This window comes from Rutilus rutilus (assembly GCF_951802725.1).
Source record: "Rutilus rutilus genome assembly, chromosome: 4".
NCBI lineage: Eukaryota > Metazoa > Chordata > Actinopteri > Cypriniformes > Leuciscidae > Rutilus > Rutilus rutilus.
In genome coordinates, this window is record NC_140212.1 from 809644 (window position 1) to 825312 (window position 15669).

At 37.4% G+C, this 15669-nt stretch overlaps 1 protein-coding gene across 1 annotated transcript in view; it reads left to right on the plus strand.

Annotated features, from left to right (window-relative positions):
* Positions 1 to 234: 234 nt before the first annotated feature.
* The window catches only part of sim1b (SIM bHLH transcription factor 1b), a gene marked incomplete at its 5' end in the record, with an annotated part of 15842 nt that continues 407 nt past the window's right edge, over positions 235 to 15669 (plus strand). The window contains 11 exons of the mRNA XM_084406861.1: positions 235 to 409; positions 6574 to 6671; positions 7018 to 7107; positions 7708 to 7816; positions 8593 to 8678; positions 8773 to 8972; positions 9729 to 9835; positions 10864 to 11011; positions 12487 to 12631; positions 13372 to 13663; positions 15650 to 15669. The exon at positions 15650 to 15669 is cut by the window's right edge and continues 407 nt beyond it. Of these exons, the coding sequence (XP_084262987.1) occupies positions 235 to 409; positions 6574 to 6671; positions 7018 to 7107; positions 7708 to 7816; positions 8593 to 8678; positions 8773 to 8972; positions 9729 to 9835; positions 10864 to 11011; positions 12487 to 12631; positions 13372 to 13663; positions 15650 to 15669 (1470 nt within the window). The remainder of the gene's footprint in view (positions 410 to 6573; positions 6672 to 7017; positions 7108 to 7707; positions 7817 to 8592; positions 8679 to 8772; positions 8973 to 9728; positions 9836 to 10863; positions 11012 to 12486; positions 12632 to 13371; positions 13664 to 15649) is intronic.

The window sequence follows — 15669 nt, forward strand, 5'->3', positions numbered from 1 at the left end:
ACAATTTAGAGTTATGTATTTCATTAATTATGCACATAATTAATCTGCATTTGCGTGTGTTTCTAGCTGGGGAACGGATCGCACATTATAAAGTTTTGCTGCTGTCTGTCTGAGGCCTGCGCGGGTCAGATGCGCGTCCACGCGGCGGTGTGTGTTCCACCTGTCCGATGAGCTCTGCGTGTCTCGCTGGATGGACTGACACACACACGGGATTTTAACTCTATTAACGCTGAGATGAAGGAGAAATCAAAGACAGCGGCGAGAACGCGCCGGGAGAAAGAGAACAGCGAGTTTTACGAGCTCGCCAAGATGTTGCCGTTACCGTCCGCGATCACATCTCAACTGGACAAAGCGTCCATCATCAGACTGACCAGCAGCTACCTGAAGATGAGACTGGTGTTCCCGCAAGGTCAGAGCCGTTCTGTAACACACATGCACTGAGGGTTTCAGTCCGCGCGCCAAAATAAAGCGTTTAGTTCCATAACATTCCATTCTCAACAGCGATACACAATTATTATTATTCACTCTAAGAAAAAATAAAATAAAAATCCTCTTTGTTGAGCCAAAAATTGTTCCTCTTTCGAATCACTGGGAAAACCCGTTTGGAAACTTTATTTTTAATAATAATATAAAATAAAAAGGAACCATTTTAGGCCGGTGCGCGCGCTAGATTTTCTCAAGTTCTTCATGATGTTTAAATATGTTCAACATATCAGAGTCAGAGGGGAAAATGCTTAGAAAATTCTTCCGTTTTCTATCATATTATATTTTTCATCAGGCCTAAATTATGACTATTTATGGGTTTTGAAGTGGCCTGTCAGATCTGCATTCAAAACGCTCTAAAAATATGGACTAGCACGAAATTAGTAATTTTCCGTCACAGTGACAGTGAAGCTGCATTCACACGATGTGTGTTTAAAAAGTGTATTTTTTGTTTCATTATAGCTTGATTAGGTTACACTTTATTTGTGTATATTGTCTTGTTTTCCAGTGCAAATATTTAAACATTCTTAAATCAAGATACATTTACACTGTATACAGTTAATAACTGTAAATTATGCATAATTACACGCAACTAAGCCCAAACCAAACCGACAATAATTACGACAATATATTACAACAATATGGTATACCAGTTTGCAATATCATGCAACATAACGGGCTGTTTTTTACAGATACAAATAACTGGAACATTAAATATAGAAAAGCGCCCAGTAAACGGGAGAACAGCCGAGCTTCTTTCGCGTTTCAGATCGATTTCACTTTACAGGAAATACATCAACTAATTGTTCAGATTCTAAATGTTTTCCAGTGTGTTTGAAATGATTGGAAATAAAAATACTGTAATTTCCGACAGCGCTTGATATTTGGGTTGTTTAAAGCAGGAAAATAAATCATAAAAAGGTTCTCGATATTATAAAAATTTTTTTGGTATCTGATTATTTTTAGGAGTGTGAAAGTCACTGACCGTGAGCCTGAAGATAGATAGATAGATAGAGAGAGAGAGAGAGAGAGAGTGTTTGTGAGAGGATGAGATGCCCTGATCTCTCGCGGTCACGAGCGTGCCTGCGCACTCTGCGCGCTCATTACACCGGGCGCGCGTGAGGCTGTCTGGACTCCGCGAGCACGAGTCACTTAAGAAACAGATGAAATTATAATTGACTTCTTTCTTTGAAGCTATATCTGTGAGAAACATAATTTTCATTAATCAAGCAGCTTATTTTACAGCGATGCCAACACAATTATCAACGTGAAATATGGTAATTAAAGCATTTTGTTTTGGGTGGAAATGTTCGAAGTGTTCGTCACACCGTGGTGTTGTTTACATTTACCCAAATCTGTGGAGAATACATGTTTGATCAGAGACCCTGCAAAGTCAGATAGCCTAATAAGATTATTAAAATCAAATGACAACAAACTTTAAAAACTCGTATAAATAAAACCACTCAGTCGGAAAACACACTTCTGTGTCCTGCGTTACATTACTTTTCTGCGCCTGCGATCTAATAAACACAATATCTTCACGCTGCCTTCTCACCTTCATATTTATCAGCATGGGAAAAATACAAATGTGGAGGAAACGCAAACTGAATAAAATCCACTCACGGCCAAAATGTAGCCAATAATAATAGTTATTATTAATAGCAGGAAAATAATAGACAGTAATAATGTATTATAATTGCAATAGATTTATTAAGCTAACCTTCGTTCAACATTTTCTGTAAAAAAAAAAAAAAAAAGAAGAAAATCTTTTTTCTTTTTCTTTTTCTTTTATTTACATTTGGTCGTTATAATCCCCATATATAACTGCAATGTGCGAATAATTACACTAATGGATCAATTCAGAAACCGGGCAAGAGTCCAGCAGTGTGTGTGTGTGTGAGAGAGAGAGAGAGAGAGAGAGAGAGAGAGAGAGTGAGAGAGAGTGCGTGTGTGCGTGCGTGTGTGTGTGTGTGTAGGCCTACACGTGGCATATCCAGGCTTGTGTGTATTAACATGTCAGTCACGTGATTTGCGCGTGTTTGCGGCGGATGTCCTTGATTTGCTTTCTCGACAGCGCTTGTTTGTTCACGAGCTTAGATTCACTCACACTATCGATAAAATTACTCTCTCTCTCTCTCTCTCTCTCTCTCTCTCTCTCTCTCTCTCTCTCTCTCTCTCTCACACACACACACACACACACACACACACACACACCATTTATCACACAGCTAAGAATGTTATAATAAGGATTATGAGTATATACATTATACAATTACAGATAATAACAATAAAATTATTATTATGATATTTTATAAAATATTATAAAAGGCTTGAATTAAAAACAGATCAAATTAAAGCTGAATGTAAACATGTTGTATATGTAATATACCAAAGTGCACAAAAACCGCTAAAGACTCCAATCGTGTGATTATGAGTTATTGATGAAGGTGTGTGTGTTGATGTTATTGGTGAAGGTGTGTGTGTTGATGTCTGTAGTTATTGATGAAGGTGTGTGTGTTAGTGTCTGTAGTTATTGATGAAGGTGTGTGTGTTAGTGTCTGTAGTTATTGATGAAGGAGTGTGTGTGTGTGTGTGTGTGTGTGTGTGTGTGTGTGTGTGTGTGTGTGTGTGTTGGTGTCTGTAGTTATTGATGAAGGTGTGTGTGTTGATGTTATTGATGAAGGTGTGTGTGTTGATGTCTGTAGTTATTGATGAAGGTGTGTGTGTGTGTGTGTGTGTGTGTGTTGGTGTCTGTAGTTATTGATGAAGGTGTGTGTGTGTGTGTGTGTGTGTGTGTGTGTGTGTGTGTGTGTGTGTGTGTTGGTGTCTGTAGTTATTGATGAAGGTGTGTGTGTGTGTGTGTGTGTGTGTGTTGATGTCTGTAGTTATTGATGAAGGTGTGTGTGTTGATGTTATTGATGAAGGTGTGTGTGTTGATGTCTGTAGTTATTGATGAAGGTGTGTGTGTTGATGTTATTGATGAAGGTGTGTGTGTTGGTGTCTGTAGTTATTGATGAAGGTGTGTGTGTTGATGTTATTGATGAAGTTGTGTGTGTTGATGTCTGTAGTTATTGATGAAGGTGTGTGTGTTGATGTTATTGATGAAGGTGTGTGTGTTGATGTCTGTAGTTATTGATGAAGGAGTGTGTGTGTGTGTGTGTGTGTGTGTGTGTGTGTGTTGGTGTCTGTAGTTATTGATGAAGGTGTGTGTGTGTGTGTGTGTGTGTTGTGTCTGTAGTTATTGATGAAGGTGTGTGTGTGTGTGTGTGTGTGTGTGTGTGTGTGTGTGTGTTGGTGTCTGTAGTTATTGATGAAGGTGTGTGTGTTGGTGTCTGTAGTTATTGATGAAGGTGTGTGTGTTGATGTCTGTTATTGATGAAGGTGTGTGTGTTGATGTTATTGATGAAGGTGTGTGTGTTGATATCTGTAGTTATTGATGAAGGTGTGTGTGTTGGTGTCTGTAGTTATTGATGAAGGTGTGTGTGTGTGTGTGTGTGTGTGTGTGTGTGTGTGTGTGTGTGTGTGTGTGTGTGTTGGTGTCTGTAGTTACTGATGAAGGTGTGTGTGTTGGTATCTGTAGTTATTGATGAAGGTGTGTGTGTTGATATCTGTAGTTATTGATGAAGGTGTGTGTGTTGATGTCTGTAGTTATTGATGAAGGTGTGTGTGTTGATGTTATTGATGAAGGTGTGTGTGTTGATATCTGTAGTTATTGATGAAGGTGTGTGTGTTGATGTCTGTTGTTATTGATGAAGGTGTGTGTGTTGATGTCTGTAGTTATTGATGAAGGTGTGTGTGTTGATATCTGTAGTTATTGATGAAGGTGTGTGTGTTGATATGTGTGTGTTGATATCTGTAGTTATTGATGAAGGTGTGTGTGTTGATGTCTGTTGTTATTGATGAAGGTGTGCGTGTTGATGTCTGTAGTTATTGATGAAGGTGTGTGTGTTGATATCTGTAGTTATTGATGAAGGTGTGTGTGTTGATATCTGTAGTTATTGATGAAGGTGTGTGTGTGTTGATGTCTAGTTATTGATGAAGTTGTGTGTGTTGATGTCTAGTTATTGATGAAGTTGTGTGTGTTGATGTCTGTAGTTATTGATGAAGGTGTGTGTGTTGATGTTATTGATGAAGGTGTGTGTGTGTTGATGTCTGTAGTTATTGATGAAGTTGTGTGTGTTGATGTCTAGTTATTGATGAAGTTGTGTGTTGATGTCTGTAGTTACTGATGAAGGTGTGTGTGTTGATGTCTGTAGTTATTGATGAAGTTGTGTGTGTTGATATCTGTAGTTACTGATGAAGGTGTGTGTGTGTGTGTGTTGATGTCTGTAGTTATTGATGAAGTTGTGTGTGTTGATGTCTGTAGTTATTGATGAAGGTGTGTGTGTTGATGTCTGTAGTTATTGATGAAGGTGTGTGTGTTGATGTCTGTAGTTATTGATGAAGGTGTGTGTGTTGATGTTATTGATGAAGGTGTGTGTGTTGATGTCTGTAGTTATTGATGAAGGTGTGTGTGTTGATGTTATTGATGAAGGTGTGTGTGTTGATGTCTGTAGTTATTGATGAAGGTGTGTGTGTTGATGTTATTGATGAAGGTGTGTGTGTTGATGTCTGTAGTTATTGATGAAGGTGTGTGTGTGTGTGTGTGTGTGTGTGTTGATGTTATTGATGAAGGTGTGTGTGTTGGTGTCTGTAATTATTGATGAAGGTGTGTGTGTTGATGTTATTGGTGAAGGTGTGTGTGTTGATGTCTGTAGTTATTGATGAAGGTGTGTGTGTTGGTGTCTGTAGTTATTGATGAAGGTGTGTGTGTTGATGTTATTGGTGAAGGTGTGTGTGTTGATGTCTGTAGTTATTGATGAAGGTGTGTGTGTTGGTGTCTGTAGTTATTGATGAAGGTGTGTGTGTTGATGTCTGTAGTTATTGATGAAGGTGTGTGTGTTGATGTCTGTAGTTACTGATGAAGGTGTGTGTGTTGATGTCTGTAGTTATTGATGAAGGTGTGTGTGTTGGTGTCTGTAGTTATTGATGAAGGTGTGTGTTTTGATGTCTGTAGTTATTGATGAAGGTGTGTGTGTTGATGTCTGTAGTTATTGATGAAGGTGTGTGTGTTGATGTTATTGGTGAAGGTGTGTGTGTTGATGTCTGTAGTTATTGATGAAGGTGTGTGTGTTGGTGTCTGTAGTTATTGATGAAGGTGTGTGTGTTGATGTCTGTAGTTATTGATGAAGGTGTGTGTGTTGATGTCTGTAGTTATTGATGAAGTTGTGTGTGTTGATGTCTGTAGTTATTGATGAAGGTGTGTGTGTTGATGTCTGTAGTTATTGATGAAGGTGTGTGTGTTGATGTCTGTAGTTATTGATGAAGGTGTGTGTGTTGATGTCTGTTATTGATGAAGGTGTGTGTGTTGATGTCTGTTATTGATGAAGGTGTGTGTGTTGATGTCTGTTATTGATGAAGGTGTGTGTGTTGATGTCTGTAGTTATTGATGAAGGTGTGTGTGTGTGTGTGTGTGTGTGTTGATGTCTTTTATCGATGAAGGTGTGTGTGTTGATGTCTGTAGGTTTGGGGGAAGTGTGTGTGTTGATGTCTGTAGTTATTGATGAAGGTGTGTGTGTTGATGTTATTGATGAAGGTGTGTGTGTTGATGTTACTGATGAAGGTGTGTGTGTGTGTGTGTTGATGTCTGTAGTTATTGATGAAGGTGTGTGTGTTGATGTTATTGATGAAGGTGTGTGTGTTGATGTTACTGATGAAGCTGTCTGTGTGTTTATGTTATTGATGAAGGTGTGTGTGTTGATGTTATTGATGAAGGTGTGTGTGTTGATGTTATTGATGAAGGTGTGTGTTGATGTTACTGATGAAGGTGTGTGTTGATGTTACTGATGAAGGTGTGTGTTGATGTTACTGATGAAGGTGTGTGTTGATGTTACTGATGAAGGTGTGTGTTGATGTTACTGATGAAGGTGTGTGTTGATGTTACTGATGAAGGTGTGTGTTGATGTTACTGATGAAGGTGTGTGTTGATGTTACTGATGAAGGTGTGTGTGTTGATGTTATTGATGAAGGTGTGTGTGTTGGTGTCTGTAGGTTTGGGGGAAGTGTGGGGTCGAGCCAGATCTGCAGATAACACTGCGCAAGAGCTCGGATCGCATTTACTCCAGGTAATAATCAGCAAGATGCTCCAGGTAATATTACGACTTTTTTATTATTATCATTGGCTTTAATAATTGAGAAATATTGCAGGAAATGTTTATAATAACAACGGTTACACTATTTTAAGGTGTCATTGTTACATTGTAACTATATGAGTGATATTAATTAACTACATGTACTTACTATAGGATTAGGGTTTGGTTGAGGGTTAGTTGCATGTAATTATGCATGATTTACTGTTATTACTATGGTAAGTACATGTAACATATGTAACAAGGACACTGTAAAGACGCATGCCTGGTTCTCGTGTCTAACGAAGCTTCTTCGCAGATTGTTGTGTGTTTCTGTCATGACCTGTCTGATGTTCTTGATCTGCAGACGTTAGACGGGTTTATATTTGTAGTTGCTGCAGACGGAAAGATCATGTATATTTCTGAGACGGCGTCGGTACATCTGGGACTCTCACAGGTGAAGAACACACTAACATCTGACGGCTTGTGTGTGTGTGTGACCCTGGATCACTTCACCAGTCACGAGTCACACTCGATATCTGTGGCAATAGTCAACAATACATGTTCGGGTCAAAATTATAGATTTTTCTTTTATGCCAAAAATCATGAGGATATTCAGTAAAGATCATGTTCCATGAAGATATTTTGTAAATATCCTACCGTAAATATATCAAACATTTAGTTTTGTGAGTGAATGCCGCACAATCGTGAACATAAATGAACAACTTTAAAGGATATTTTCTCAATGTTTCGATTTTTTTACACCCTCAGATTCCAGATGTTCAATAGTTGTCCTATCTTAACAAACCACACATCAATGGAAAGCGTATTTATTCAGCTTTCAGATGATGTATAAATCTCAATTTAAAAAAATTGACCCCTGTGACTGGTTTTGTGGTCCAGGGTCACATATATATACTGTATATCATCGGAGGATTATATGTTTGTTCGGAGCTGTGGCACTTTGGACGCTTGTTTCCGCCACAATAAAATATTTGTAAAAGGAATTTTTATCTCAGAATTGCTCCAGTAGAATTACCGAAGTCCTTTCACACAGGTAGAGTTGACGGGAAACAGTATTTATGAATATGTTCATCCGGCCGATCATGACGAGATGGCGGCGGTCCTGACGCCACAACCTTCATATCACACACACTTCGTCCAAGGTAAGAGATCAGACTCGGTTTGCACATTCACTCTATCTAGAACAACAGAGTAATTCCCACACAGTTCTAATTGGTCGATGTCTTGTTATGGAGGCGGGCATATGTAAATGAATCAGCCCATGTGACATCAAAGATCCCGCAGTGTTTTTGAGCTTGATTAAATACTGCTGTGTTTATAATGAAGAGGACGTTTTAAGCTCTGAAACTTGCAGAATCTTTTAATGGTACAAACACTTCTTATACTGTATGTCAAAAGATCATGGCAAATTTCATTTCTCATATCATGACTCCTTTAATAATGTTATAATATAAGACTGGTCTATAAATGTTGTTTTATCTTAAAGTCCCCCTGCAGTCAATCATTTTATCCCTTAAAACTCATCTATGAATATGCAAATGAGCCCCGCCTCCACTCACTCACTCAGCTCAGAGATCCACTGGTTGACGATCACACGTTGATCTGATTGGTTACAAGGTAGTTTGTGACGTCAGAAACACCAGTGATTTCAAAGCGTGTGTTTGAGACTGTCTTTGGTTCACTGCAGTTTTAAGGAGGAAATACTCAGCAATGGTGTCGACTTATGAATTTACACATGGTTTGTCTTAAAGCATATTAAACACACCACATAGACACATAAACAACATTAAACGCTGGATTTATCACCACAGGGGGACTTTAACATTTAGTGAAGGTTTATGAGAGCGTTTCCTGATAACCCGAACCCTTACCCGGGAAACCAAAACCCAGTCAATAAATGTGATTTTCCTCATTTTAGAGTACGAAGTTGAGCGATCGTTCTTCTTGAGGATGAAATGTGTTCTGGCCAAACGTAATGCCGGGCTCACGAGTGGAGGATATAAGGTACAGTTTTATTAATATTTTGAGTTAGGTTTTAGTTACATGCTGCTTTATGTAACACTAATAGACACTAACAGAGTTGACCTTTGACCCTCAGGTGATCCACTGCAGTGGGTATCTGAAGATCCGGCCGTTCGGTCTGGACTCGTCTCTGTTCGACGGCTGTTATCAGAACGTGGGTCTGGTGGCGGTCGGACACACTTTACCGCCCAGCGCCGTCACCGAGATCAAGCTTCACAGCAACATGTTCATGTTTCGGGCCAGTCTGGATATGAAGCTCATCTTCCTGGACTCGAGGTAATATACAGGACACACACCGTTACACCGGTAAAAATCTGTGTTTCTGTCTCATTTTCCAGTGCAAATATCGAAACAATCCTAAATCAAAGTGAATTTACTTTTTCTGGAATGTTTCAGTTGGATGTTCGTTTTTAAATGTAACGTGTTTTTAAATGTAACGTGTTTTTAAATGTAACGTTTTTTAAATGTAACGTGTTTTTAAATGTAACGGTTTTTAAATGTAACGTTTTTTAAATGTACCGGTTTTTAAATGTAACGTTTTTTAAATGTAACGTTTTTTAAATGTAACGTTTTTAAATGTAACGTTTTTTAGATGTTTCTACATGTTTGAGAACATTCAGATTCAAAAGTAACGTTCCATAATGTTTGAAGAATGATACAATGTTACTGTTCCCTAAACTTTCAAGAAAAAAAAATCTTGGGATATTTTTTTGTTCACTTGTAAAGTTTTGTTTTCTGAAAAATGCATCAAAATAAAGTGAGTGTGTGTTTAAAACAAGAGCAAATATCTGTAAATGGAGTCAGAAAAAGAATTAAGTTTATTTTTCTGACCCCATTGTCAGATATTTGTTCTTGTTTTAAACACAAAGATTTTTCACATCTTAATATCTTCAGTCATTGTTCTTCTCCAGTAAAAGTATCCTGATTTAAGAATGTCCAGATATTTGCGCTGGAAAACGAGACAGAAACTCTGAGGAAGAACGTGATTGGTTTCACGGTCAGCGCTGATTCTTGTTGTTCTGTGTCTATAAGGGTTTCAGAGCTGACAGGATATGAACCACAGGACCTGATTGAGAAGACCCTGTATCATCACGTGCACAGCTGTGACAGTTTTCACCTGCGCTGCGCTCATCACCTCCGTGAGTCTTCATAATACAGTAAAACATACTGTAAACGTACTGTCAGAATTGCAAGAAAAAAAGTCAGAATTGTGAGATAAAAAGTCGCAATTACCTTTTTTTATGTTTTATTCTGTGTGGACACAAGCTTCCATAGTGGCACAGTGAGATGGAGAGTTTATATACAGTGCAATGCATAAGTGAATACACCCATGCTAAAGTTGACTAAAAAGAGGAATAAAAAATTATATTTTGGAAATTTAACTTAATGCCTTAATTTAAAAAATTAGGAAAAATCCAACCTTTAAGGACACCAATTTTCTTTGTGAATGAATAATGTATCGTAAATAAATAAATGTTCTTCCTTAAAATACATGGTGCATAAGTTATTAAGGAATTAAAATAGCCCCACATCATCACATAGCCTTCACCATACCTAGAGATTGGCTGGGGTACTTTCCATAAGATCATCTCTCAATGCAAATCAAACCAGCTATTAGGCTAACTGAAATAAAACCATGCCAATCTCTAGGTATGGTGAAGGCTGTGATGATGTGGGGCTATTTTAATTCCAAAGGCCAAGGGAACTTTATCAGGATGCATAGTATCCTGGATCCATGAAGTAACTGGCCTTTAAAAATAAAAATCTGCCTGCCTCTATGGGAATTTAACATAGGGGTGTACTCACTTATGCACCATGTATTTTAAGGAAGAACATTTATTTATTTACGATGCATTATTCATTCACAAAGAAAATTGGTGTCCTTAAAGATTGGATTTTTCCAAATTTTTTTAATTAAGGCATTAAGTTCAATTTCCAAAATATGATTTTTTATTCCTCTTTTAAGTCAACTTTAGCATGGGTGTATTCACTTATGCATTGCACTGTATATATATGATCTGATGGACCCTCTCTTCTAAGAGTGTAACAACATTATCTAATGGGAGCTTTTTGTAAAGTGAAACATGAGCCATTTAAGAGCAGTTTAATGTTTCATATATGTGATCTGTGTGTGTGTGTGTGTGTGTGTGTGTGTGTGTGTGTGCAGTGCTTGTGAAAGGACAGGTCACCACTAAGTATTACCGCTTCTTGTCGAAACACGGCGGATGGGTTTGGGTTCAGAGTTACGCCACGATCGTCCACAACAGCCGCTCGTCTCGACCGCACTGCATCGTCAGCGTCAATTACGTCCTCACGTGAGTCGCACGTTCACAACACACTCTCCTCACACACACTCCTCACACACACTTCCTCACACACACACCAGTGTCCAGGAATCAAGAGCACCTGCGGAAAAAGTGGAGAAGCGACAGTATTTCAGGAGATTTCAGTCATTTACTCCATTTGTGGAGATGCGTTTAACTTTATGATGCATGAACATCTTCACACGCCAAATTTGAATATGCATATATGCAAATGAGATGTGAGAGCTGCAGATTTTTAGTTCATATAAAAGAGCTTAAGTTTTGGCTTGAAATGGACGTGTTCTGATGTCATGATGAACTCTTATTTTAAGTGCGGGGTCAAACTGAGGTCGTCTGAAACTCACAGTTCAATATCAACATCAGAAATGATGAAAACCTGCTTCTCATTATACAAACGTACATGTTCCTGATAAGAGCCGAATAAAGGCTGTTTACTGTCTGTCCCAGTCCGCTCAGGGGTTCAGACAGAGGCTACGGGGTCAAAGGTCACCGACACAAAACCACAGGTGTGAAATCAATGAGAGACATTTCACAAGCGCTCAGGGGTCAGGGGTCACGACTGCCAGTCAGTGACATCATCATAATAACATGAGGGCTTACACTTTATAACACTGTTCCTTTATTAATGAATAACTACAGGAACACACGAGTAACGCACTATTAACACTCCAGTAACTTCATCAACTAACAACAAACTCTGATTAATGAGTTAGTGAGTGACAGCGCTCAGTTAAACGAGGTCGTTCACTATTAGATAATCAATAACTAATATTTTTCATACCTCTCAGAGAACTACTATATACAGGTTCATAATTAATAATGTATTATATAGGTAGGTAACGGTAACCCATTAGTAATGACTAAAGTGTTAATACATTTTTCTAAAGGAACTACTAATTATTTTACTACTATAATTAATAAATTATAAAAAAAAATAAAAAAAAAGGATTTAATTGATAAATTAATATCAATAATAATAATGTAGTATTTAAGGTAGGTAATGGGAACATCGGAAGGAATTACTGTTCAAAATCTTACAATAATCTCAAAAGCGCACAATAACTTATAAATCATAAATTATAAAAAAGTGATCGTGTTTTTCTCTTTAGATTCTTAAGAATGAGCCTTTAGAAGGATGTAGTAACGAGTCATTACTAGCGGGTTACCATTACCTAATGTTATAAATGATGCATTATTCATGTTAATTATGAACCTGTATATAGTAGTTCTCTGAGAGGTATGAAAAATATTAGTTATTGATTATCTAATAGTGAACGACCTCGTTTAACTGAGCGCTGTCACTCACTAACTCATTAATCAGAGTTTGTTGTTAGTTGATGAAGTTACTGGAGTGTTAATAGTGCGTTACTTGTGTGTTCCTGTAGTTATTCATTAATAAAGGAACAGTGTTATAAAGTGTTAACACATGAGTGTGTGTGTGTGTGTGTGTGTGTGTGTGTGTTTAGGGACACTGAATATAAAGGCCTGCTGCTCTCGCTGGACCAGCTGAATCCCAGTAAACCGGCGTTCCCGTACACGAACCATCAGGAGCGCGAGGACAAACCTCCGGTGCCCAACAGGAGCAAGATCTCCGTTTCTCCTTACTCACAGGTGTCACACACACTCACACACACTCACACACACTCTCACACACACTCACACACACTCTGACACACTCTGACACACACTCACTCACACACACTCTCACACACACTCACACACACTCTGACACACTCTCACACACACTCACACACACACACTCTCACACACTCTCACACACACACACACACACACACACACACACACACACACACACACACACACACACACTTCAACATGTCTCACATCATCACAGTTTATTCGCTATACTTTATAAAATGGTACTAAAATATGAGCAGAACTCAGTTGATATTTGACTGGTTTTGTCCGTCCTTCTGTTAGACTGTCTCACACATGAATTATGTTGAATATCTGTCAGCTGTTAAATTAGATAATACCAGTTTAGCTCAACCAATCACCAAGCAATGCTTCATTGTGTTCAGTCTGTGTGTAAAAAGAGCATTAGCAATTAAAGAAAACACACTTCAGCAAAACATGATCAGCTCAAAGTGTCCGACTCAGTTTTGCTCCTAAATGTCACTGGTAGTCTCTGTATGAAGAATATTGGGGTATAATATGTCTCAGATCACTTTATTATGCTCTCCTCACTGACAGAAATTGATTTGTATAATTTAACAGTACACACGCATATATTACGTAAACACAAACTTTTGTCTGAATAATTTTTCAAAACTTATTCAGACACCAGATATAATTTTCGATATTGTTTTTTACTGTTGTGTGTTCATCAGTTCTCGGGTTTCCCGCCGGATCGCTCGGACTCGGATCACGACAGCCAATGGGATGGCAGCCCTCAGACTGACTCCGCCTCCCCGCAGCGAGCGGATCCGGGCGACCCGTCAGAACCGGCGGGAGTTTCGCTGTGTTACGGCCTCTCTCAGGCTGACGTGATGCACATGACCTCACACACCACACACACACACACACACACACACACGTCGGTGTGTGATCAGGGCGGGCGTTACGGGAGAGAGGGATGGTGGGACGCCTCGCGAGACGGAAGAGCGCTTCATCATGCTCACGGTCAGTCGTGTAAAACGTGTGTCACATGATCCTCCAGAAATCTCTCTGATTCTGATATGTTGATTTGCAACTTTTCTGATTAAAAAGAAACAGCCAGTTTGTGGAAACCATGATCGTTTATAGAAGTCCTTAATATTGAGAAAGTTCAAATAATTGTTTTATTTAAGCAACGATTAATCGCATCCAAAAAAAAAAGTTTTTTTTACATAATATATATGTGTGTGTACTGTGTATAATTATTTTGTATATATAAATACACACACATGCATGGATATATTTAAGAAATATTTGCATGTATATACTGTATATATTTATATCTAATTTATATTATATATTAATATAAATATTTTATGTGTAAATAACACATTTTTCTTAAATATAATGTATACATGCATGTGTGTGTATTTATATATATAAAATAATTATACACAGTACACACATATATATTATGTGAACACAAACTTTTGTCGTCAGAAAATCACAAAATCGTGATTAATCGTTGCACAGCATTAATATAAACACCATTTATTCACAACATTAATTGTAAACAATTACTTAATGCACTCTAACACGCGGATGATGGAATAAAAATATATATATGTATAAACACAAAACTTCAGAATCATTCATCAGTGAGTTTCAGCACGCAGATATTCACACACACACACACACACACACACACACACACACACACACACACACACACACACACACACACACACACACACACACACACACATGAGAAGCGAGACGAGAGCAAATGAAGAAGGAGGGACTGTTCTGCTTATTTCAGAAAGGATCTGCTGAATCATAAATCAATGGAAATATGAAGGAAATTCCCGTTTATGATTCTGTTCTCCTGTTCCTGTTTACAGCAGAAACACTCGCAGCTCAAATCTCAAGAAATTTCATTTTGCATGTAGAAAAATTAAGTCTATGGAAGCCCATATCTGCCAGATTAGAAAAAAATCTTGCTTTGGAAAATCATAATTATGACATCAATCTAAATTATGACATACTGAGTCAAAATTATGAGATACTCTAAGTCAATTATGAGATTAAAAAGTTAAAATTATGAGAATAAATTTCAAAACTATGACGAGAAGTCGAAATTTTTGTCCGAATTTTTTCGTCAGTTATGATGTAAAATGTCAAAATTATGAGATTTACATACTAAATCATAATTATAACAAACTGTAAATTATGAGAGAATTTTTTTTAAGTATGTCAAAAATTTAGAAATTATGAGATTGACATACTAAATTATAATTATGAGATACTAAGTCATAATTATGAGATTTAAAAAATAGTAGAAATTATGGGATGCTAAGTCATCATGACATAAAAAGTCGAAATTGAGATAAAGTCGAAATTATGACATACTAAGTAATTATGAGATACTAAGTAAATTTTGAGATTAAATTATGAGGATCAAATTCAAAACTCTGACCAAAAGTCGAAATTTTGACAGTTATCATTTTGACTTATGTCAGTTATGACATAAATGTCAAAATTATTAGACCATCAAAATTATGAGATACTAAATCAGAATTATAAGATTTAAAAAATTACACTATGAGAAATTCTAAATTATGACACTAAATCAGAATTATGAGATTTTTTTTTTTTAATTATGACAAAGAATCTAAATTATGACACTGAGATTTGAAATTGACACATCAAGTCACAATAATGAGATACAAAGTAAATCTTGATATGAAAAAAATTTCAATTATGAGATAAAAAGTCGTGTCATAATTTTTAATCATAATTATTTACAAAAGCATGATTTTTTAGGGGGAAATGGGCTTCCACAGAAGTCTGTTTTAAAATCTTTTATTTTCATGTCACTTAAGAACATTTTGACCCGTGATCCGGATGACTTTGATGCGAGATCTTTCAGATGTTGCCGTATTTGGCTGTACAGTAACGAGAATCTAAAGAGAATCCAACTTACACCGAATCGTGTGTGTGTTCCGTCGACAGCTCACTGGGACGAGGAGCGC